Source organism: Haliotis rubra, unplaced genomic scaffold (assembly GCF_003918875.1).
Source record: "Haliotis rubra isolate DU_JTF1 unplaced genomic scaffold, ASM391887v1 Scf40, whole genome shotgun sequence".
Classification (NCBI taxonomy): Eukaryota; Metazoa; Mollusca; class Gastropoda; order Lepetellida; family Haliotidae; genus Haliotis; species Haliotis rubra.
The window spans coordinates 1,790,697-1,816,167 of record NW_025767080.1 but is presented as its reverse complement, the minus strand read 5'-3'; the positions used below and the strand labels follow the sequence as shown (position 1 = coordinate 1,816,167).

The 25,471-nt window shown below is 41.5% G+C and overlaps 2 protein-coding genes across 2 annotated transcripts; one reads left to right on the top strand and one right to left on the bottom strand.

The window, feature by feature from the left end:
- Nucleotides 1-171: 171 nt before the first annotated feature.
- Nucleotides 172-11,679, top strand: LOC124287340. Its single transcript, XM_046723838.1, has 9 exons — nucleotides 172-307; nucleotides 1,372-1,459; nucleotides 2,048-2,235; nucleotides 4,130-4,257; nucleotides 4,397-4,578; nucleotides 6,531-6,629; nucleotides 7,673-7,818; nucleotides 8,367-9,367; nucleotides 11,473-11,679. Exons 1-9 carry the CDS (start codon nucleotides 172-174, stop codon nucleotides 11,677-11,679), a joined length of 2,175 nt encoding a protein of 724 aa, XP_046579794.1.
- A 2,494-nt stretch (nucleotides 11,680-14,173) lies between these two features.
- Nucleotides 14,174-25,242, bottom strand: LOC124287371 (McKusick-Kaufman/Bardet-Biedl syndromes putative chaperonin-like). The gene is given in 9 exon segments (XM_046723883.1): nucleotides 14,174-16,801; nucleotides 17,440-17,550; nucleotides 18,004-18,188; nucleotides 18,881-19,241; nucleotides 19,244-19,735; nucleotides 19,738-19,903; nucleotides 21,430-21,654; nucleotides 22,914-23,239; nucleotides 25,121-25,242. Coding segments are annotated over 6 exon segments (1,782 nt in total). The 5' UTR covers nucleotide 19,903; nucleotides 21,430-21,654; nucleotides 22,914-23,239; nucleotides 25,121-25,242; the 3' UTR covers nucleotides 14,174-16,333.
- Between the last annotated feature and the right edge of the window lie 229 nt (nucleotides 25,243-25,471).

Below are 25,471 nucleotides of genomic sequence, written 5' to 3'. Positions count from 1 at the left end.
GTTCAACTAGCTAGATGTCAAAGAAGTGAACATGTCTAGTTAAAGTTCCGGTGTTTGGATTTCACGGAGAAAACAGAGAGAGACACGTCATCAGATAATCCTGTAACGCGAGGGAAAGTCATTTACGTAACTAGTAAGGAGAAATTGCCGTTGAGTGAAAGTAGATCTAACATGCCATTCGTCAAACTACAGGAGCGGGTTGTGACGCTGATCAGCAAAGAATGCCAGCAGAGAGGAGAGAGGGACATAGATATGGTGTTGCCATGGTTACGTAAGAAAAGCGAGCTTCTTCAAGGACTTGATACAGGTATGATTTGTTTCCCCTCAGTGAGAATCCTCAGTTTAATAGTCGGCAAAAACAATCAACGTTACGAATTTGTTTTACAAGACATCAGTTCATATGTAAACAGTACATTTAAACAGTATGGAATATTTTGCAAAATCTAGTTTAGAACAGGTGACTGAACTAAGTGGCTACATTTACACTACAGTGAGTGTTTTGACGGGCAGTATAGAATATTCCAGGTTAGTATCTAATCCCTTTAACCAGCTTGTTCTGGTTACGATTCCGCGTGGGACTCCGGGGGAGAAGATGCGCCCAGGGCCTAGATTTTCGAAGCTCTCTTAGCGCTAAGACTGTCGTAAGTGCCATACATTAACATTAACTACGGCTATCTTAGCGCTAGGAGAGCTTCGAAAATCTAGGCCCAGGACTCAATACTCACAGTAAGGGCCGACTAATGAAGATTGGGTGGATACACGGGGTGGCCTGGGTGGTTGTATCGTTCTACAAAGACGACGTAGTTTGTGACTTACGCTGCCATGACGCCCTAAATGGATACAGAAGCCTGATCATTCCAGGTTACAATAACTCCTATCAACATGGACTAATCGTGCCAGGCGACTACGGTACGCTGGTCACGTTGTCAAACTCTGTGATATGATTTATATGATCCCGAGTATAGTGAGTGAGTTTGGTTTCACGCCATCTTTAGCAATACTCCAGCAATATCACGGCGGGGGACGCCAGAAATGGGCTTCATACAATGTACCTACGTGGGTAAACAAACCCCGGTCTTCGGCGTGACGAGCGAACGCTTTAACCACTAGGCTACCACACCTAGTTATACTTGTTACATGTATAATTGCACCCCAACGGCTGGGGATGCTGCCCATGGTATCAGCAACATATTTGTCTGGTCTACACTTGTTTATTTATAGTGTAAAGGCCGCTGCAATATAACTAGAATGATATTGAAGGCGGCGTTAAACAACAAATAAATACTTATTTACTAGAACTGTATATCTCCGCCTTGGGCGTTAAACAACATCATGTACTTTCTGAAGCGTGTGGATCGTGTGTGTTTCCAGACGTGCTGAAGGATGTGATCAGGAACTGCAGCTACCGCCACTCCACCATGGACGACATCCTCATCAGACAGGGCGACAAGGGGGACTGGTGAGACAACTTTCACGTAATACACGCACATATTGGGGGTGAGGTGATATGGGGTTGGCGTCTTGTTCTGGTACTATAAATACAGCGACGTCATGTGCGGCGTGCGTGCGCGCGCGCGCGCGTCTGTGGTTACTTGTCCCAACCCTAACTTAAGACAGTTTTACAGTGCGAGCCCATGACCTGTCACGCCGCAGATCAATGTGGAAACCCCACACCGACACTATAATGACTCCTACGATTCTTGGTCCCTGCCCACATGGGTACAACGTGTGAAGCCCATTTCTGGTGTTTCCCGCTGTGATATTGCTTGAATATTGCTAAAAGCGGCGTAAAACTAAACTCACTCACTCACTCCTGGTCCTACCCCTTTATTGCCGGCATTTGAAATTGGAAATATGCCAAGTTTGATCCCGGGAGCAGATGGAGTTGACACAGGATGGGGTACATGTGTCAGCACTGTATGTCAATACGGGAGTGAGTGAGTGAGTTAAGATTTTAAGTCACACCGGAAATAATTCAGCCATATCGTGACTAAATCAAGTTGTAGATTTATACTAATTAATGTCAATACGTGACTTTCGTCAACAGCTTCTTCATCATGTTGTCCGGGCGTACCTCTGTCTACATCGACACCATCAGATCTGACGACGATGATCTCTATCGCCCCAGCTCAGCCAAGGACGAGGATGTCGGCATGGATGACATCCACGGCACTAAGGGAAAGCGAAGGAAACCTTTAGACCGGACGAAATATGGGAAGTTCATCATGCATTTTGGTACGTGATAACATCTTCTGAAGTGTTATTTATGTGCATTTAATTATGGTCCTGATACAGAATATGCGGGGGCGCGGTGGGCGAGCTGGTATGTAGCGGGGCGCGGTGGTCGAGCTGGTATATAGCGGGGCACGGTGGGCGAGCTGGTATATAGTGGGGCGCGGTAGGCGAGCTAGTAGACTAACAACTAGTCCCTGAAATGAACATATTTTACTGAAAAAAAATTCATAGCAAAATAAAAAGTATATAATGAAAAGGAGCCCTGTGACTTTCTTCATTTTCAGAAGCTGAGGAAATCTAGACTTGCGTGGGCTTTCTTGGATATATTTACTTCAGGGTCTGTACGACAGACTAGCGAGCTAGCTAAGGCGCCAGGCTATAGTGATCCAGCGAGGTTGAGGTGTCAGGATCGAGCCCACCTGTGACCGGGTGTAAAAACCTTGGAGTCAACTTTGTGTGCAGACTCTTTCAATGTTGTCACAACCCCTAGTGTACAGTACACAACCCTGCGCACTTAAAAGAACCCACGAATCCGTTGGTATATGACCAGATGGTGGCCACATGAATACGTGCAAACTGTTTGCAGTGAAAACGTACCGATGAATTTCACTTAAAAAAAAAAAGTAAATCAAATAATGTGAAATTAAGATTGCGAATCCTCATACTTTTACCTTGCCAATTGAACATTTAAATCTCAGAATTTTATTCAACTTAGGATAAAAGTTGTTTAACAAACGATCATAGTTTCAAATCGCTATTATTGGTTTGTATTACAAGGGGGTACGTGCAGTAGTTGGAACAGTTAAACAAATGCAAGTGCGGTACATGATGAGCGTTAACATACCAACCAACCCTTCTTGTTCTCGGGGTTTCATTTAATGTGCATAAAGTTATGAGGATTCGCAATCTTAATTTCACTTTATTTGATTTACTTTTTTGTTTAAAGTGAAATTCATCGGTACGTTTCCACTGCAAACAGACTATAGTTGCGGGTACAGCAATGTGCAGTAAACTTGGACAAGGTACTGTGACTATGTGTCCCAGTCCACCCAGCTGTGAATGGGTACCTCGTTAGGATGAGAAAGCCACAATAACTCGGTGCGCCTAGTTGCTGCAAGAGTTGTATACTCCCCAGGGAGTTGAGATTGATAATACGATGTGCCGTTGCGATTGACATCCAATGGTCGCGGGGAAAATACCTTGCGCCTTGAGCATGCACTTGTTGCCTGGATATGAGCACTATATAAATACCCTATAATAAATTTAAAATAATAATAATAATAATAATATGTTCCCAAAACATCCAACAATTACAGGTCAAAAGGGGTATGGATAAATGTGCCAAGAGATAAACACCCATTAAAACCCTTTCAAACTGCACTTAAACCGATTGTTGCTAAACTAATGCCTATTCTTCTGTATGGGGAAGTATAGCGTGTGCCTGTAAATGATTTCTCAATTTGTAACCACCAGGTTAAAAAAATGTTGTATTGGGTAAATGTGGGACAAATACAATTTATGTTCATTCTATAACAAAATGTGTAAAATACTGGTTGCCAAGGAAACGTTATTCTGTGTCTGTATGATGAACAAGAACGTGTAAACTTGGTAAATAGATAATGACTGGTCTTTGTAGATTAGGCTTCGGAGATGCCTGGTCATGCCCTATGTATGGAAACAGAAATGTTTTTATTATAATTTTAACAACGATTAAGAGACAATTTTCTCCGTGATTTGATCGTCGTTGTTCCCTGGGCATTGTTCACAATTTGTTAATTATACTCGGTTATTTACAGCTGGACGTGACATAACCGATACATTCCTGACCGAATAAAGAAAAAAACACATAGCAGGTGCCATATTAAAATTGCATTTATTGTTTTCAATGGTACAGATGCAGGTAAGAGTTTCGGTGAGATTGCCCTGATTAGCGAGGATGCTGTCCGCAACGCCACCATCATCACTGACTATGAGACTGATCTCCTGGTCATCTCCAGGGACCTCTTCAACAGATCGGTCAAGGTCAGTTACAACCTGAGTCTCTGAACGCGAGGCGTGAAAAAGAACTGCATCAGAGTACAGATCATTGAACTATTGCTATCTGCGATGTTTATCATTTACTCACTCACCCATTCACTTACTCACTCACTCTGTCCCGCAGGCGAAGCAGGAGGAGGAGTATCGGGAGCGGAGGTCGTTTGTGAACACGTGTCCCCTCTTCTCCCATTGGTCGCCCAGACTTAGGAGACTCTGTGAGATGAGTCTGAGAAAGGAGACACACCCCTACGGGTCCGTCATAGCCACCCAGGGGCACCCCTCCACTGGTCTGATCTTCATTCTGAGGTAAGAGACACAACCCTGCGGGTCCGTCATAGCCACCCAGGGGCACCCCTCCACTGGTCTGATCTTCATTCTGAGGTAAGAGACACACCCCTACGGGTCCGTCATAGCCACCCAGGGGCACCCCTCCACTGGTCTGATCTTCATTCTGAGGTAAGAGACACAACCCTACGGGTCCGTCATAGCCACCCGGGGGCACCCCTCCACTGGTCTGATCTTCATTCTGAGGTAAGAAACACAACCCTACGGATCCATCATAGCCACCCAGGGGCACCCCTCCACTGGTCTGATCTTCATTCTGAGGTAAGAGACACAACCCTGCGGGTCCGTCATAGCCACCCAGGGCACCCTTCCACTGGTCTGATCTTCATTCTGAGGTAAGAGACACAACCCTGCGGGTCCGTCATAGCCACCCAGGAGCACCCTTCCACTGGTCTGATCTTCATTCTGAGGTAAGAGACACAACCCTGCGGGTCCGTCATAGCCACCCAGGAGCACCCTTCCACTGGTCTGATCTTCACTCTGAGGTAAGAGACACAACCCTGCAGGTCCGTCATAGCCACCCAGGGGCACCCTTCCACTGGTCTGATCTTCATTCTGAGGTAAGAGACACAACCCTGCGGGTCTGTCATATCCACCCAGGGGCACCCCTCCACTGGTCTGATCTTCATTCTGAGGTAAGAGACACAACCCTACGGGTCCGTCATAGCCACCCAGGGGCACCCCTCCACTGGTCTGACCTTCATTCTGTGGTAAGAGACACAACCCTACGGGTCCGTCATAGCCACCCAGGGGCACCCCTCCACTGGTCTGATCTTCATTCTGTGCTAAGAGACACAACCCTACGGGTCCGTCATAGCCACCCAGGGGCACCCCTCCACTGGTCTGATCTTCATTCTGTGCTAAGAGACACAACCCTACGGGTCCGTCATAGCCACCAAGGGGCACCCCTCCACTGGTCTGATCTTCATTCTGAGGTAAGAGACACAACCCTACGGGTCCGTCATAGCCACCCAGGGGCACCCCTCCACTGGTCTGATCTTCATTCTGTGGTAAGAGATACAACCCTACGGGTCCGTCATAGCCACCCAGGAGCACCCCTCCACTGGTCTAATCTTCATTCTGAGGTAAGAATCAGCCCCAGCATGTCCGTCATAGCCACTCAGGTGCGCCCTCAATGGAGTGAGTGAGGTTTACTCCACTTTTAGCAATATTCCAGCAATATCACGGCGGGGGACACAAGAAATGGGCTTCACACATTGTACCCATGTAGGGAATCGAACCCTGGTCTTCAGCGTGACGAGCGAATGCTTTAACCACTAGGCTACCCCACCGCCCCGCCCCTCAATGGGGTTCCATCTTGAGGTATAGGGCACATTTACAGTTCTGTCACAGTTAACGACAGGGCCGATTCTGAAGGTAAGAAAGATCCATATTTCTACATCATATCCAACCGGGACCTATCCTCAACTGGGCCCCATGTTTGGAGACTAGACGGACCTGCGTCGGAAGTGATGGCGGCTGTCTGTAAGAATTGTGTCGGAGACAAATATTCATCCTAACTTAGAAATCCCATAATCCAGCACCTGCTGGTCATATACAGTAACTTGGGTTACTTTTCAAATTTAACTTAAGTCACTGATCCTGTGATCGTGAGGTTGAATCACAGAATCGTTTTCATCCACTGTTTGTCTGCATCAAAATGGCAACCATATTTGAGTTTTGCCTAAATGGGGGAGCATTGCATTACTTCCCTCAATATTATTGGCACATCGTGATATACCCGAATTACAGCTCGAAGCACCGTTAAACCCAGCCCACTTACTCATTTCTTCAAATGCACTACATCCATTGCTTTAGTGAAGGTGACTACAGTATCCTAGGATTTCTAACGTGATAGAGCAGTCTGTACACTATGCCTAAACGTTCACCGATCAAAATGCTATTTTCCGCAGCGGTCAAGCCAAACTGGTCCTGGAGCCGTCAAAGCACGTGACGCAATACACCAAGATCATGAGGCCCCAGAACGCAGCAATATACAAACAGTACAAGACGTAGGTATTACACGGATACGTCACATAGGTTTCATACTCGTAAAATCTGTAATATATACACAGTACAAGACGTAGGTATTACACGGATATATCACATAGGTTTCATATTCGTAAAATCTGTAATATACAAACAGTACAAGACGTAGATAGTACACGGATATATCAGATAGGTTTCATATTCGTAAAATCTGTAATATACAAACAGTACAAGACGTAGGTAGTACACAGATATATCACATAGGTTTCATATTCGTGAAATCTGTAATATACAAACAGTACAAGACGTAGGTAGTACACAGATATATCACATAGGTTTCATATTCGTAAAATCTGTAATATACAAACAGTACAGGACGTAGGTAGTACACAGATATATCACATAGGTTTCATATTCGTGAAATCTGTAATATACAAACAGTACAAGACGTAGGTAGTACACAGATATATCACATAGGTTTCATATTCGTAAAATCTGTAATATACAAACAGTACAAGACGTAGGTAGTACACAGATATATCACATAGGTTTCATGTTCGTAAAATCTGTAATATACAAACAGTACAAGACGTAGGTAGTACACAGATATATCACATAGGTTTCATATTCGTGAAATCTGTAATATACAAACAGTACAAGACGTAGGTAGTACACAGATATATCACATAGGTTTCATATTCGTAAAATCTGTAATATACAAACAGTATAAAACGTAGATAGTACACAGATATATCACATAGGTTTCATATTCGTAAAATCTGTAATATACAAACAGTACAAGACGTAGGTAGTACACAGATATATCACATAGGTTTCATATTCGTAAAATCTTCAATATACAAACAGTACAAGACGTAGGTAGTACACAGATATATCACATAGGTTTCATATTCGTAAAATCAGTAATATACAAACAGTACAAGACGTAGGTATTACACGGATATATATCACATAGGTTTCATATTCGTAAAATCTGTAATATACAAAGATATAAAATTATACAAAACGGATATTTTCGTGTGACGTTTTAATGGATTTCTTTCAGTGTAAATGCAGACGGTTCTGTGAATAAAGAAAGCGTGACGTCAGACCAAATCCGAGTCAGACGGAAGGAGGGGTACGCTGCTGCCGAGAGACGGGTCATGTCAAGATATGTTAACTTATGCTGCGTGGAGGAAAACGAGATTGTTGGTAGGATGATATATACTGTTATACCAGATCCTTAGTTTGCCAGCCCACCCGTGAAGGTCCTGGTAACAACTTGTCTTCAGCAACCTGTAAGGCACGTTTTAGAGGATTAGGTGGTCAGACTCGCTGACTTGGTTGCTGCGTGTCACCGTCCCCCATTTGATCGAGGTTCATGGTGTCAATCACTGTCTTTTCCTGACTCGATTATCTCCAGACATCTGGGACATGATTGGTCGTCGTCTTCACATTCACCAATAAATTCAGCATTAAACATTCCAGGGCCATACTTGTACAGACATGGATTTGTTTGAAAATTAGTTGTTTTTTTAAATGAGCAATTATCATCATAAAATCAACATGGATTCCAATCATTTTGTCGTTTTTTATGAGTCAAAGGATCATACGGGTCAGAAAAACTGATGTTTTTCCATCGTGGTCAACACGAGAAGTTTTGTGTACGTGTTGAAAACCTATCATTGCAAAAACACAGGGGTGCTAAATTAAGGTCTTTGTGTATATATCAAGAAAACGCTCGTTTCTCTGTCTCTCAGGTGATATAGAGATGAGTCTGGATCTGGAGACAAACATTGGGACTCTCATCTCCACAGAGAACACCGAGATCTTCATCCTCAACAGCAAGAACTATGAGCGTCTGGTTCAGAAGAAGAACCCACACACGGCGGAGACGCTGAAGATGGAGGCGTACCGGAAGGTGTGCGGCCGACTCTGCACCACCACGGGGGCACAGATACCGGTCCTCAAGAAGCTTCAGGGCGTGCTCCAGGATATGCTCCCTCATCCTGAACTCTACCTTAGAAGAGCTGACCACAGGAGCAAGGAGTTGATACACCTCATCGACATGTTCCTCAAGGATAAGGGTCCGTTTATCCAACCAGTATTGCCTGATGCTATATACTATAAGCAGCGGTCGGCAGAGAAAGCTAAAAAGATTGTCGCTAATGCTGCGCGATTTCGGAAATCAAATGATCCACGCGGGAAACCAACCAGGATGCCAAGAAGTTTGGATAAGTTAAGAAACAACATCGATGCTGAGATTGAACTCTTAGGTTACAGACCTAGATCAACAGCAAACGTTGCTCTGGGAGATGATGGGGTTTACAGGCCTCTGTCGTCTGCGCTTACTCAGTCGGGGGGAAAGAGTTCCCAGTCTTTCAGACCGTTGACCGCCGCGGGTTCTGTGACGGTAACAAGATGTGACTTGGAATATGAATTTGGACAGGCACCCCAAAGGGAAGAAACTCCAAACCGTGATCTGATTGTTGGAATTTTTGAAGAGATGGAACAGTTCCAAAAGGACAAAAAGGATGAGAGGTCCAGGGTGATATGTTCGTGTGTGAGGAAGAAGAATGAGAACAAGAGGCCTGAGGTGGTTTGTGATGATGTGGATGACGAGGAATACTTTGACTGGGAAACGAGTGACTCAAATCTCTGTGTTCTCGAGAACAGGATCAAGTCTTTCTGTGATCAAGGAACACATTCAATGTCAAAAGATAGGAACCATATTTCAGAACTCAGGAGATTTCAAATTGAGGTAGGTAAAAACTTGGAATATATGTTCTCGTGTGTTAAGGTTTGCCAGTCCGAGCCCAAATATATATTCATATGCATTAAATACATATCGGAAAGAAAGGAATCTCAAATTGTAACAGTAGGAAGACCATCTCTTGCCTAAATTACCTATCCCAACATTTCCCTAATACCGGTATTTCACATATTGTTTTTGTCAATAAAGTTGAACAAGAACTGTATATCAATGCAAAAGATGTGTTATGAATGAGTGAAATAATTGCAGTTATACATGTGTGTTTTTGAAAAAACATGAACGTTAGTGAAGTACATAATGACATCGGTCAAGTGAAATATACATTGTACATTTTATAGTCTTGTGAGGAAGTAAATGTCTAACGCCACACTCAGTCCAACTATACTAGGCACATAAAGAAACTGTGCATACAAAAATTTAAGATCTAAATTTATCAAACCTGTGTAGACACATAAGGATTAAAACTCAGAGATTAGTGACATGTATCCAACATGCATGCACGTGCCACGTTCCGTGACGTCAGTGGGTTTGTCCTTGAGACGTGCAATACGTTGTTGCACGTGCATTCCGGGAAAGAGAAACAGAGCAAATGAATGCCACACAATACTGTCACTTTGGAAAGCTCAACCCCTGCCCTTGCGATCGTTCAAAAAATTTAAACGGCTATTGAAACGCATAGCATGCCAAGGCTCACGTCTGCACAACGTCATGAGGCCATTGGGATGGTCCGTGGGGGAATGTCTCAACGAAAAGTGGCTGCACATTTCCACTGCCACCGGAACACCATTTCTGCACTGGTGAGACGCTACAAGAACACAAATGACATCATCGATCGGCCACGTTCTGGACGTCCACGTGTAACAACGCCAAGACAGGACAGATGGATCAGGGTGACCCATCTTCGCATCAGGTTTCAGACTGCAGTGATGACTGCCCGAACCATCCCAGGACTTCGCCGTATCCACCCCAACACAGTTCGACAACGTTTACGTCATCACGAGATCAGACCACGACGTCCCGCCATACGGCCTATCCTGACACAACGTCACCGACAAGCTCGCCGAATGTGGTGCCGAAAACCTTGCCGCAGACCCTTGTTTTGGTGAAGAAATGTTGTTTTTACAGATGAGTCCAGGTTTAACATTTCCCATAGTGATGGACGTCAACGTGCCTATAGACGCGTGGGAGAACGTTTTACACAGGCCTGTGTCTTGGAGAGGAATCGCTTTGGTGGTGGTTCCGTGATGATTTGGGGTGGAATATCAGCATGCCAAAGAACTCCTTTGGTGATTGTTCAGGGCAACTTAACTGGTGTGGGCTACAGGGATCAGATTCTTCGACCTGTGGCAATTCCTTTTCTGCAACGTCATGGCCCTGGGTTAACATTCCAACAGGACAATGCCCGCCTTCATACGGCAAGGGTTGCTATGGATTTCTTGCAACACCACAACGTTGACTTACTGCCTTGGCCTGCAAATTCACCGGATCTCTCCCCGATAGAGCATGTTTGGGACGAGATGGATCGACGTCTACGCGGTCTTCCTCATCCGCCAGATAACGTCCTTGACCTTGCAACATAACTTGAGAGAATCTGGCGTGACATCCCACAAGCCTTCCTTGCACGCTTGATAGGCTCTATGCGTCGTCGATGTACTGCTGTTCTCAATGCCGATGGTGGACATATCCGTTATTGAGCTTGTGACATGGTCGTTTGACCCCTGCCCGCTTGTGGACTCGTGACGTCATTGTGATTGACTTTTCAATTGAAATTCTCCCGACTTGTTATGGTCTCATGATCCCTCCATTACAGTTTATATGTACCTTTGACATTGTTATCGTACTTATCAACTGGGATAATATTTTGACAACGCACAGTTTCTTTATGTGGCTAGTATATATAGCGTCCATAAAAGTTGACTTAGAACCGGTAAAACCACCGGAGCTATATTCTGTATCAGTAACGCACGGGTGTCCGAATCTTAAAAATCTCGTCCAATAATGATGAAGGTGTAAATTAGGTTCAGGCACACTAAAACGGATACAATTAACAACATCTTGATTGTATGTGCATTTCGTTTACTTTATCATTTCAGCGTCCCCAATACGTGCCTATCCCGGGAGGGTCTGTCTTTGTCCACCGACGGCCGTGTCGGTACCCCGTAGACACCCCCGTCAATCCAGCACTACACCAGCATGTTAGACGCTTCATGTTATCCAGAAAGAGACACCACATTGGCACAGACACCGTCTGTCTGAGTGACACCAGGCCCCTCTCTGGTCGGGTGCGCGCTGGGTTTTGACATTGCTGTAGAACACGTGTGACTGCCAACCGTGCTGGAAACTACACACCATATATCACACTATACTTCAGGTTTAACGGAAAGTCAAGATATTCCAAATGAAGCGTTTGTCATCACGAATTAAGCAATATGTCAGCAATGATACAGTTACATTACAGTTACATTGCGCTGGCAATAATAGAGATCTATTTGGGACAAGAACTACATTGGGGTATGTTGTGCGTTTGCGGTCACTGTTAACACAATAGTAGCACTCCTGTATGGAATTGAAATGATCGCAGTCCACATCGATATCCAATATGCGGTTTGTCAGTTATAAGTTACGTCTGTGGGAGGGATAAATCGTGGCCTACGCTGACCATCAATGTGGTCTTTTTCACTTGACATGTCAGGAAAACAAACGTTGACAATATGGACCAACAGAGGAACAGACGATACGTGTTGTATGTGATCTTTCAATGTCATCCTGAAAATATCCATCATCTGAATTGTTTTAAACATATTTTGTTGTCCAAAAAGACAAAAAAGGATTGGGCGCAAGTGAGCCACTATTTGTCGCCTTCTCAATATACGCAGGATGAATGGCTCACAATTGGGCGCAAGTAACTCGTTCATGTCTGATGTGAAATTAACGATCTAAACATGTCCTTGTAACAAATCACGGTCCAGATCATAACGGTGTCTCCTGGACACAACGAACTGTGGATGCAACCAACGTCCCTTGGGGCGGTCTATTGTCTTGCTCCTTCCAACTGCGGCATACAAAACATCCTGTTTTCCTTGTTCTGTGGCTGATCCTGACATGGAATTGTTGGATGACGGCCCCCTTGTGCATTCACGAGTACTGAGCTATCTTATATCCATAGGTATTGTCATTTTATCCAAATTCATTTCACTTAAAGATGCCCCCTTGTGTGTTGCTTGATTTGGGAACATTATTTTACATGTATGTTCGAAGCAGAATTCTAATAAATCTGATAATGGAACCTTTGTTATTGCTCGTCAACATAGGTTCCAGTTCTGATAACCTGATCAACTCAAGTCATTTACACCACCAAAACGTATTTCTGGGTACTTCTAGACGGTTTACTCCCATAAGAACTACATCCCAAATTAACTACAGGGATTAATTAGGGATTAATTATCTGAGTAGAGGCACCCCCATGGCATGTAATGAGCACAGCACATCAGCTCTCCCAGAAGAACTACAGACCAGTAACTTGTATGTTGTTGTAAAGGACAAGAGAGAAGGGTATGCTGTAGTTAGTGAATGTTCTTGTATTCATATGATAGAAACAAAAAAAGCCAAGCTTAGTATATTAGAGTAAAGATAAAGGTATATTTATAGACTGCAATCCAGGACCTCGATGCAGTTGGCTACTTATTGAAGCTGGGCTAAACTAGTTCTACATGGATCAGATTGAACACCCAGGATGAAAAAAGTGACACTAAATTATCACACTAAATATATAAGCCTATCTATAGATGAACTATCTATATATCTATATATAAAACTCCAGACTATATCTGCACAAAATCTTTCACTGTTCAACGGCTCTTCGTGTGTACAATAAAAACTAAGTGTCGTCATAGGTGACGCAAAACGGTAGTAGCTATGTCGTCATCATGTGTATGACCTTACAGTTAGTGACAATAGCTATTATGTAATATATATATAATAATAATAATAATAGTAGATTTGTATTGCGCTTTTCCATACTTGGATATTATGCTCAAAGCGCGCAGACATATATATAAGACATATCTTCTTAGGTAGTTGAAAATGCTGTTCATAAAGCAGTAAAAGTCCCAAGAGAGACACTTATGGAAACAAAAGACACAAATACAGAGATGGACATTCTTCCATTTGTTTGTACCTACAGTCCTAATAACTGTACAATTATGCCCATTATAAAAGCAAACCTTCCAATTTTGTATAAAAGTGATGCTATGAAAAAAAATTTATCAGTCAGTGTAACAAAATGTCAAACACCTCGCGGAACTTGTTCAATCATAACTGAAGACTGCAAATTTACATTTTGTGAATGCAAACTATTTACTGTCAAAACCATCATGAACTGCCACAGCAAAAATGTTATATATGTTTTATTTGTTTTGTGTTGGGCAAATCCATTAAGCAGACGCGGCTGACAGCACGTAGTTAATCTGTGCCCTGGACCATAACATGTGTTGTTTTAAGCTGTAGTTCTTATGGGGGGACACCTTCTACAACATGTATTCCGTGATGGTCTGGCCACCAGATGCTTCACTCTTTACATTAGACACTATACAAGTGAAATGTTATTGTAAACCAAGTCAGTTCCCTTGTATTCTTAAAGGTTCTTAAAGGCTAATACATGTATGATACATGCAAGCAATATTTGAATCTCTTCAGTGAAACTTACAAATACTCATTTGATCTGAACCCACAATCACAGGATCCTGGCATATCCAAGGGAAACAAACTCATAATCCTGAGTAATGAAAACAATGAGCCATTTCAACCTGATTTATTCCATCATCACATCATATATCACTCAATCTTGATTAGATAGTTTTCTTTGCATTCCATAATTCATACAAACTGACATAAATAACACATAACACAAATGTTAATTCTTTACACACCATACTGGCAATATTTATATTATAATAAGAATAACACCACTGTATTCAATAGTTCGCTATGTTAGGTCAACAGGACCACCACTATACCTGGCAGTGGTACATGTGATAGATAGGCAAATAATTAACTATCAAAACCCTCATTTAACAATCAACTGTTCCAAAGGTATCAAAGTGGGAAAGCTAGTACTTTTATTAAGCACAAATCTTATAGATCTGGTTGCTTTCAACTGATACAAGTCTTATGAATCCACAAGCCATACAATAAATATTCAGAAAACTAAACATGCTATGAATCAAACACCTTGAATTTTTTGTAAATCTCTGCTTGATTGATGATTTATAATGGAACTTGAGAAAGAGAGTTTCCATGAACCTCATCACACTCTCATCTGGAGGCTGGCATCATGGCAGCCAATCCACTTTATCATGGACACAGTTCCAGTTGTTTTGATGCTGCACTGAATGTCAGCTGTAGCATGGCCCACCTGGTTAATGTGGGCGGAAAACCAAATGACAGGTGCTGGACATGATCACATTGGTGAATCTAATAGGCACGCATATAGAACAGACAAACTAAGGATCATTATCAGCATGAATCTGGTATTCCAAAACATGATTAGCCCGGTAAACTAAGGGAGACAACTCCACACAACAAAACTGTATTACCTTTGAATGTAGGGGCACCTCATGATACACAGGGATTTACCGGACGCCAATTCCTGCCTCCTATACACATAAAAATGGACAATGGACGCAACAAAATTTATAAGCACGTCCACAGGGACTCAGAAAAAGTCCAACTACTGATCATGATACACAATACAATAACAGTATTAATAATAATATCTAAGTGTCCGGGACCCACATTTTGTTGTCCAAGACCCCTGAAACTCTCAAATACAGGAGTCCATGTAAATCCCTGGATACATATATTCCCAAGACCTCTAGATTTTATCTGCTTAATTTTTTTGAGAAAGATAAGACTTCACTGAAAACCACAAGTGATAAATCACATCACATCCATGTGCTGTCATGTGATAATTGCAGATTATTTGATTGATTACTACACTCATTACGTCTAAATTCAGGGTAACACAGCAGTGTTGGAGCAGCAATCTACACAGAGCTTTATCTCGATACCAGTCAAGAAACATAAGTAGGGCTAAATGTCAAAGAGCCTATTTTCTGTGGGTTTCAGGAAGTGGTTTTGTGAGATAATAATATGCAAGTCATTGGTCTTAGACATTATTCTTCTGTAGTATAATCAGTACAAAGCTATGAGCAAAACTGTCATGCTGGGTCACAGATGCTGCTGTTTAATTTAGTTAGCAATGTTTCTGTATTTAATCATGTTTTAATTTGAAAACTTATACTGTATATAAGAAACAGAAAAGTGAATTGTCATTCATAGGAACAAGTGTGACAAATATCCAGACAATTCTACTAATAATTCTTTTTAAACACCTATTGGGGCTGAACACACCAAGAAGGGCGAGGTCCTTATCTCACCCTTCACACCTGAACAAGAGTGCCCTGTAAAGGAAACTATGTTGTGATACACTGTGAATCTGGACTCCCAGGTCACAACTGGATACAGGAAGGTTCACCCCCTGACAAGTTCAGGGGAAACGATCCAGCAGCAGCAGGAACGACTAGGAACCCAACCAAAGCATATTCAATGAACTTGACTCAGTTAAAATAACAATTGCTTGAGAAACCCTTGAGAAAGTAGCACTTAACATTCATTTTCAAAACAAACTGTCTTCCCTGCACTTCTTCCATTGTGTTATAACTGACTGACTGAGTTTGGTTTTACGCCGCTTTTAGCAATATTCCAGCAACATCATGGCGGGGGACACCAGAAATGGGCTTCACACATAGTACCCATGTGGGGATTCGAACCTGGGTCTTCGGTGTGACGAAATTGTGTTATAAAGAAACATTTTGTTACATGACCACACAGGGCAATTCTTGTGTTGTAGCACAACAGACCATGATGGATGCTATACGTGGTGACTCCTCACTGCTAGTCGCCATCATGTATGTACTGAGAGATGCTGAGGACAGTGTTTGCTGTAGCTACAGCCATCTTGAGAGCATTCCTCATGACAACCAGAGCATCCACCACTCTTGGAAACACATCTTCCTCAGAGACCTTGGCCACCTTGTTCCAGTCAATGTGCTGTTTCGGCCATAGTCCACTTGCCTCACGTACAGAAACATACTTAAACTTGTCAGCCTCTGCCAACCCCAGCAATCCACAATTACAGGAACTAGTTTTAGAATGTATGTTACATACATCCGTGTTGGGACACTTCCAGATATGGTAATGTTCAGCATCTGTGGACACCGTGTCAGAGGTCTCAGTGCTGAGGTCGGAGGTTAGCCTCAAGGCTACAGACAGAAGACAGTGGGTAAAGGTATCCAGGCTGGCATTCAGCTGTGACTCGGTACACTCAAACTCATTTAGAAGATTTGATTTGTCTTCTCGAACCTAAAGGATACAAAAACGATTCATTTAGGCATGAATTATTATAACTGGGCTACAATTTATAAACATCTTTTAGGTAGTCAATCAAAATAAACAGGACAAAACCACAAATATTGTCAAAAACATGTATCATATCTTAGGAGTAACATCAAAAGCATGAAACACAGAAATAAAATACTTCTTTTAAGTCCAAATTAATCATTTCCTTTCTATCATGTCTATGTTTTCCAACTTTAAAGTATTATTATTACAGTAATTAAGGAACTAAGAGGAAGAAAGAAACTATGAATTCTATCCCCATCACTAAACCAAGTAGTTCACAACAAAAATCTCTTGCAGGATTCTAAACTGATTGAGCCTTATTGTAGCCTAAGTGTAATTCACTTGCTTCTTCCATGCTGCTTAACACCAATCTGAGCAGTTTCAAGCTGTATCTAGGTGTGCTGTAACACATCCAGTGATTGATAGTGCGAGCATCGACCCATGTTGGCTGTATACAAAAACATACAAATCCTTTGTTCGCCCCTTACGAACACTAAAGGGTTATTGGGTCCAGTTCTAACTGAAATCTTTGAAGAACAATATTATCTGAAAATGAAAATCGTCTTGACTTAGTCATCATATCATCAAGTGTGGCTTACCTTAGCCGTGAGGTAAGCTGCGACATGGGTGAGCCAGCAGCCTCCCCCAGGCAGGACGTGGGGATCCCCCAACAGCAGCTGTAAGGTGTTGGTTGATGTCTGGCTCAGAGCCTGGGGAGCAGAGATAGACATAGGTAACTCCTCAGTCTCCTTTATCATTGTGTTTCAGAGTCAGTGGTGTGTTGGGGGGTTGAGCCTATGAAGAATATCCTATTCATTTGTGAAACTGCTTGTATTAAGTGGAGATACAACCAACTTGCATAGATGGAGATGGTCTAGTGTTTGATTGTTTGTTGCTTTGAGCAGCCCTGGACAATCAATAGATTATATTGTTATGATCAAACAAAGTATTAACACTTCCGTGATTGCTAGGAACACGTACGACATGCTTCAACCAAAGGAATAATATCAACGCTTTTGTAAAAGCAATTATAATGAACCGTCCCTGTTATCAGTTTTATATGCCTTGTTGATCAGTAAAGTGTTTACTTAGAAGCAAGGGGTGTTTAGTTTGGGGGGTCAAATTTCTCAAGTTCATTTTGGTGTTGAAATAATCCAACATACCTTCACTTCCTCAAGAGTCTCTTCAAGGGAACTCTTCAGTACCAGAGTCACAACTGGTGCATGCTCCTGAGTCAGGTGGAGATAACTCTTGCCACACCAGATCTGATGGGTGACACCATCCAGCCAGCCAAACCCACTCCAGCCTTCCTCCATACTGACAGTCAAAACCGACAGAGGAGCGGCACCTAAGATAACAAATAAATGAAGTTGCTTCACATACACATTTCTTTTGGGGCAGCACATTATATTGAAATTGTGCAAATACTAATAAATAAAACACAGTCCAACAGTACCCATTACAACTGCTGCATTATCCACTCCCTGACCACTTCTTGATCCATCTGTAAGTCTTACCTACCCCAAATATCTCCAGTATATTGCAAACAGTAACATGCAGTACTGAAGACATGGCAGAAGAGGTATATAATTGTTGAGTAACTGCCACAAAAATGTTTTAGTTTTGAAAACATTTGAAGTGTCTGTGCTTTACCACTCAATCTCTGACAAGTTGTGAAATAATTAAACAAATCAAACTGAGAAGTGTCAATATGATCAGTGTCAACACCAATTTCAAATAGTACAAGGTCTCTAACCGCTGTCTAATGTTGTGGGGCTTAGATATCTAGTTATTACTATATTGGCTAGTTATTGCAATATACACCAGATGAGTTGAGGAGTGTTTTGTAAATTTCCATGCTACTTAAAATTATTGAAAATTTGCCACGCATGAAATTGCTATTACATGATTACATGGTTTTCAGTAAATTAAGTTTCTCGCATAGCCAATAAATATTTGAAGTAAGCCCCTGGTCGTAAAAATGCTATGTTGCCTGTTCAGCCAACGGAGTGCTTAAATATGTGCATTTGTCGTACCAACCTGTCAGATCTCTGATGTATGGAACAGCTGCAGATCCCAGCCTGTCAACAAACAACAGTCCAGCATGTCGGAGGAATACCTTGACCTTTGGATGAATCACTCTCTGGCATAGCAGCAGTCCAACACCACAATGCAGGAGTTGCTGGCACAACGACAACATCCTCTCCAGCACAGCTTCACCAACATCTACCTCATGCTCTGTCTCATATATCGCATCTATGAGACCTTCTGAATCCCCCGACATGGACTCTAGCACCAGAGCTACCTTAGTCTTAACACATCCTTGTTGATTGGGTACAGAAGGTACATGAAGAATTTTCTCAGTCACAGATGATAATTCCGGACATTCAATCAACAATCCTTTCAAACATCTGGATTCCAGGATGTCACTGTTTGGGAAACATTGTATGTGTACACACGATCAGAAAAAAAGTCCTGTCTTTCTGAAGGTATTGTAGACAGGAACACGTCGAGGAACAAGACGCACATTTTGTCTTGCACTTCACTTCTCATATGTGAAAGTTTTGGCCGACACAAACTTCTCAACAGAGTCATCACGTTTTGAAGATTGAACACATCTATCTCAAACTTGCATGCACACTTACTTGAAACCAAGTAATTATCTATAATATTTACAAACCTTTCATAACACTCGATCAAAAGTTTCCTGTGTACATCTGTCTTTAGGGATCTATCCAACAAAGAAAGACACAAATTGGCTGTGAAAAGGCCGCCATCTTTAAACCTCTGTAAATGACCTTGAACAGCACTGGCAATAAGCTTCAAAACAGGTGTTGAAATTGACATAGCTGACAGCAAACGAATGGATGACTTTGTCCATGTGACATGACCCCCGCGAGTGAGTTCTGAACGACCTTGGCCTTGCCATGAGGTCCCTGGCATGAGGCCAGGAGGTCCCGGAAGACCTGAATTCTGGTCCTGATGGCTGGGTCCTCGAGGCAGTCCACTTGGAGGTGAGCCCCAGCGGAGGGCCTCTCAAGTCTGCTTGCAGGCTGGGTCATCCTGGGTCAAACAATCTTACATAGTTCAGTGACCTTGGCAAGCAAATTGGGAAACAATAATTGGGATTTAAAAAGAGTTACTTAGGGACTGTTAATAATTTATGGCAAGGAGGGGGGTGATTTATGGAGAAACACATACAATGTGAATGATTCTCTCCCCCCCATCCCCCCATATTGTATAAGAACAATTACCTCCCTTCCCCTCAATAATTCTTAAGCATAACTTTGAAATATTTTTATGTACAAATACATCCGAATACATGCGTACAAAATTGAAGACCCCCTACCTACCAAGAACAAAATGGGTGATCCCCCCTTAAAATCATCATACCCCTAGCCATAAGTTATGAATGGTCCCTTAAATTTAAGTCTTCAAACATTGTATATTATAATCATGTTCAAAGCAATAACATAACATTAACTTGAAAGCTTCTACGTCTCTTCAGCCATGTTATCGGTCATATTCAGGTCATCTCCACAAACCATTCATGTTAGTCATAACCAGGGCTCCAGATAAGGGCCCGTATCGGCGTATGTACGGATACAAAATATGCATGATACGGAAGCAAATAATTTAGAAAACATAGCAGGTAAGCACCACAGCAATGGTGTATGGTCTTAGAATCATTTGCAGACGTACTTATCTGAAAAGAATATTGGTTTATTGTTTATTGACCTGTTTACACAAGACTATCAATGTTGTGGTGCATATATGAAACGAAACACAAGGTTACTGATACGCCATTAAATTCCACTCAGTACTCTAAATGTACTCTTAAGGTTTTCCAGTACTCCTGTAGTGAAAAAATATGGAGTACATACTCCTGATGTTGAAATATTATCTGGAGCCCTGTATAACTATACAGTGTAGGCATATACACAAGAATCCAGATTTGGGTATATATTAATGACTGGGGGGCTAGGTCTGGCTAGAAAGATCTATAATCGGAAATATCATTCATTTGTAAAATTAGTAATAATTATTGATATGAAACTTGTGTCATTGATAACATTGTAAATAAACTTTGCGATGAAGTAAAGTTTTATCTTAGTCACACAATACACAAAGTTAGGTCTTTTTTCATGTGTTGTTTCTACATTATGTTCTTGACACTGTTTTGTAATGATTATTACATGTCACCACTCACCAGTGATGTGAAACATGTTGGCTCTCAGACTAGTATGCTTTAAGCTCAAAGTACCTTACCTGATATATTTATTTAATGATTACCAATCTCCATGATCTCCAGCCAGCCCTACTTGGGGCTAAATATCAGAGTCTGAGCAGGTCCAGATATAGCACAGTTTTTGTTCTAAGATATTGAAAATTGAAGCGAATATTTATTCAGTTTCAACAAAATCCTGTTTTGGATAACACATGAGGTATTTAACTCATTAAAATAGGCTTTGAAGATCGTAAGTGTAGAAATCAGGGACTGTATCTGGGAGTCAGTGATTAATAGTTGGATGCTGCAGTCAGCATGATCAGCAATATTCCAGTTACATAAAAGCTTCAACAGTAAATACCTTCAGTGCTGTCTCAGTTCACTTTGTAGGCTCCAGAGACTTTGGTTTCCAGGATGCCCTCTCAGAGGAGGTGGAGGCCTTGACCTCCCAGAAAGGGTATGTCCCCAAGTAGATGACGAGGGACAACCCAATCAGAGACACAAACTTGTTGCGTTGAGCCCACATGGACGCATTGGCCAGCATCCCTTTCCATGCCACTTTCTCAGAATTCATCTTGCCTGTATTCTGTCATAAGAAAGAAAGAAAAGGGAATATCAGTCTATGCACAAAACTTTTAAGTCTACTAGCTCCAACTTGGCTCTTAACATCAGTAATAGGAGTTATATTTTAAGATGCTTCTGTACTTTCATTACTAGTTAACTGGGGAGTTTTCATTCCCAGTCGGCTGGGCGAATATACATGCTGCCTCTGGGGAGTAAACAAGGTGCTTGAGTAAAGGATGATTCATTCCTGTTGCAAATGTTTCCAGGTTGGACAAATATATACTAGATATATCCAGCACTCAGCACTCACCCGCCAGGTGTGGAATAGATAATCTAGATTACATTTTCTGGAAGGATGCAATAACCTAGGTATATTATTCCAATGAAAGAATTTATCATGGAGAATGAATCCTTTGTCACACTAGGAGCTTAAACAGTCACCATTTCATCCTCCCAGGTGAGTGAGTGAGTTTGGTTTTACGCCGCACTCAGTAATATTCCAGCTATACTATTCACACTGTGCTAAGGATCAAACCATTGACTCAAAAGAAAACTATGATGTGGGGTTTAATTTGGTTTAAATATCTAAGCTTATTGTAAGCATGGATCCTAGGTTTCAGTATGTCACTGCATCTTGTGGATCCCATACCTGCTATTCACAGGTGTTGTGGACTTGTCAATGACTCGTTCCATGATTTGCAAAATGGTTGATTGGTGCCATGAAAATCATGTTTATGGTTACTCATGTAACAAGTGCATAAGGCTAGATTAAAGTGGCTGTTTGTCTAAAGTGGGGTTACCATATCATTATTTATCTAGTTTTATATGGATACAATTTCAATTTATAAATCTATGTTTAAGTAAAGTTCTGAATTTTTGTGATCCTTAGCAAAGTGTGAGTAGTATATATGGCGGCGGTCTGTAAATAATTGAGTCTGGACCAGACATTCCAGTGGTCAGCAGCATTGATCTGCGTAATCGGGAACCGATGACATGTGTCAACTAAGCCAGTGAGCCTGGCCACCCGATCCCGTTAGTCGCTTCTTACGACAAGCATGGGTTACTGAAGATCAATTCTAACCGGGACCTTCACGGGTCCATCCTACCAGGTACCCATTCACTGCTGGGTGAAAGAGGCATATGGCATACAAAGTCTCTTGTCTAAGCAGTAACTACAAGTAACATGTGCTTCAATAAGGGCAGGACTCAAGCCCCAGAAAAAACTGGCTTACAGTGGTAAAGTGAAAATCACTGAAAAGAATATTTACAGGAATTTCTTACCTCTTTAATAATTAAATTCACAAGTCTGGTGGTATTCCCTGAAGAACTGTATCTTCCTACTGAGAATAGAACTATTGATTTTGTACACTGTCACTGCTGTATGTTCACAATAATCATGATCTTGACACAACTACTTCTTGGTTGCCGCTTCTGCTCTTGTGAGGTCAAGTCCCATGACTTTTACTTCCCTGTTTTCTTTAGGCACATACATGTCAGAGAACTGTAATGCATACCAACCCAGATGCGCTCCAATGACAACAGGCAACATCACAACGAGAACACGATTACGACACAAAAAGGCTGTGAAGGCATTCATGATTGCAAAGCTGAAATACAAAGACAGAATTATGTTTCACTATTTGCCTACCATCAAATATTCAACAAAGATATTATATTAGATCTGTTGTATGGTTTCTGCTCTTACTGACACAGCAGATTCGATTTGAAGTTTATGTTTATAGAAAATCTTTGTTAGCTATTACATTTTTGTGAATAATGACTTACAATGCAAATTATATTGTTGGAACACAAAATGTATCATTTGAAACTTCAAGCAGTGCGTGAATCTGTATTTAGTTCCGAGTAGTAAATGTTCTGGTTCGGAATAAATGCCGTGAACAAATACCGTAGGCCTAACCTATTCCAGTGATTATTGAATGCAAAATGGACTCATCCAACTTGTCAACATCCGGGATGTCTACTAACTTCAACTTGGTTACATGTTGACTGTAACCTGGCTACTGACTATCTTCAACTTGGTTACATGTTGACTGTAACCTGGCTACTGACTAACTGTAACTTGAGTACATGTTCACTGTAATCTGGCTACAGACTAACAGTAACTTGGTTACATGTTCACAAACCTGGCTACTGACTGACTAACTTGGTTACATATTGACTGTAACCTGGCTACCGACTAACTGTAACTTGGTTACATGTTGACTGTAATCTGGCTACTGACTGATTGTTAATTGGTTACATGTTGACTGTAACCTGGCTACTGACTGACTGTTAATTGGTTACATGTAGACTGTAACCTGGCTACTGACTGACTAACTTGGTTACATGTTGACTGTAACCTGGCTACTGACTGACTGTAACTTGGTTACACGTTGACTGTAACCTGGCTACTGACTAACTGTAACTTGGTCGCAAAATGACTGTAACCTGGCTACTGACTGACTGTAACTTGGTTACATGTTGACTGTTACCTGGCTACTGACTGTAACTTGGTTACATTTCGACTGTAACCTGGCTAATGACTGTAACCTGATTAATAAAGGTAACTTGGTTACATAATAACTGAACTCTTTTTAACACAAGATTCATTTAGAATCATCAGTTCGGATTCTGGGGAATCTACAATGTATTTTCATAAAAAAAATTTAAGGAACTTTCACACATGATAATTGCTTCTTGATAGCCACATGATTTGTTCCATATGGAACAAATACCGTAGGAAAATCTTTTTTTTTCCTTTCCGTTCCCCCCACGACCCAACTTTTAAGACCACCCGGACAAACAAAACCCTCTTTTAGACACTTTATGATGTGTGTGGAAGTTCCTCTTTACCCGGAATAAATTCTGTGTATGCGGAACGAAATAATTGTTCCGCATGCACTATTACAGGAACAAATGTTGGAATGAAAAGTTCCCAAGGAACTTTTACTATGGGGGAACCAAATCTTTTTTACACATCTGGGTTCAAATTGAGTTGTTACATCATGGTAACCTAACTCTACATTGAAAACATATATATTTTGATTATGTTTAGGTTTCCATAATATTACTAGAATATTGCTGACACCAGAGACCATATAATAGGCCATAGCGCTGATAGTTAGTGATAAGCTGTTGGGGAGGGCCGTCCCTCTATTATATGGTCTCTGCTGACACCTGAATTCAGAAAGTCATATTCAAAGTGCTCCACTCTTATGGTCAATCAGAAGTACTAAACAACAAAAAACTACTTTTACCAGAGACCATATAGCTATATCAAATTGGCAAACCAATAACCGACATCATAGACAACAATCCATGCAATATGTAAGCAAGCTTACAACAGACTTGAGTTGTCCTGCAAGTGCAAGTTTCATCATAATTATAAAGCTACAAAAGTCCTCATTTTGACTCTTAATACTGACTTTGTTGTTCGGTAAGAGTTCCGCCCGTAACCCCCGCCTGCTTTTGTTCATTTATACACTTACCACAACTAACGAAATTGAAGCTATGTGACAACAAAATATATTTAACCAGGGAACACCATTTCCATTTCTTATACAATTTCAGGCATGGAGTTTGCCCTTCCAATGCGTATCCTATCGATAAAAATCCGGACAATATCGTTGTCGCCGGTGTAATCCGTATATATCCCTTGTGATATTTGTTCCATATAGCGTCACGCAGCAAAATTGTGCTACTGATTAAAGACTAAAACAAAAAAGTGTTTAAAGATTAAATGATACGTAAACTTATGTGTCAAGAACAAAAAATATACAGTTGAAATGAATTTTACTTTATATTTCTTTGCTTAAGTCATTAACATGTTGCATATGCTG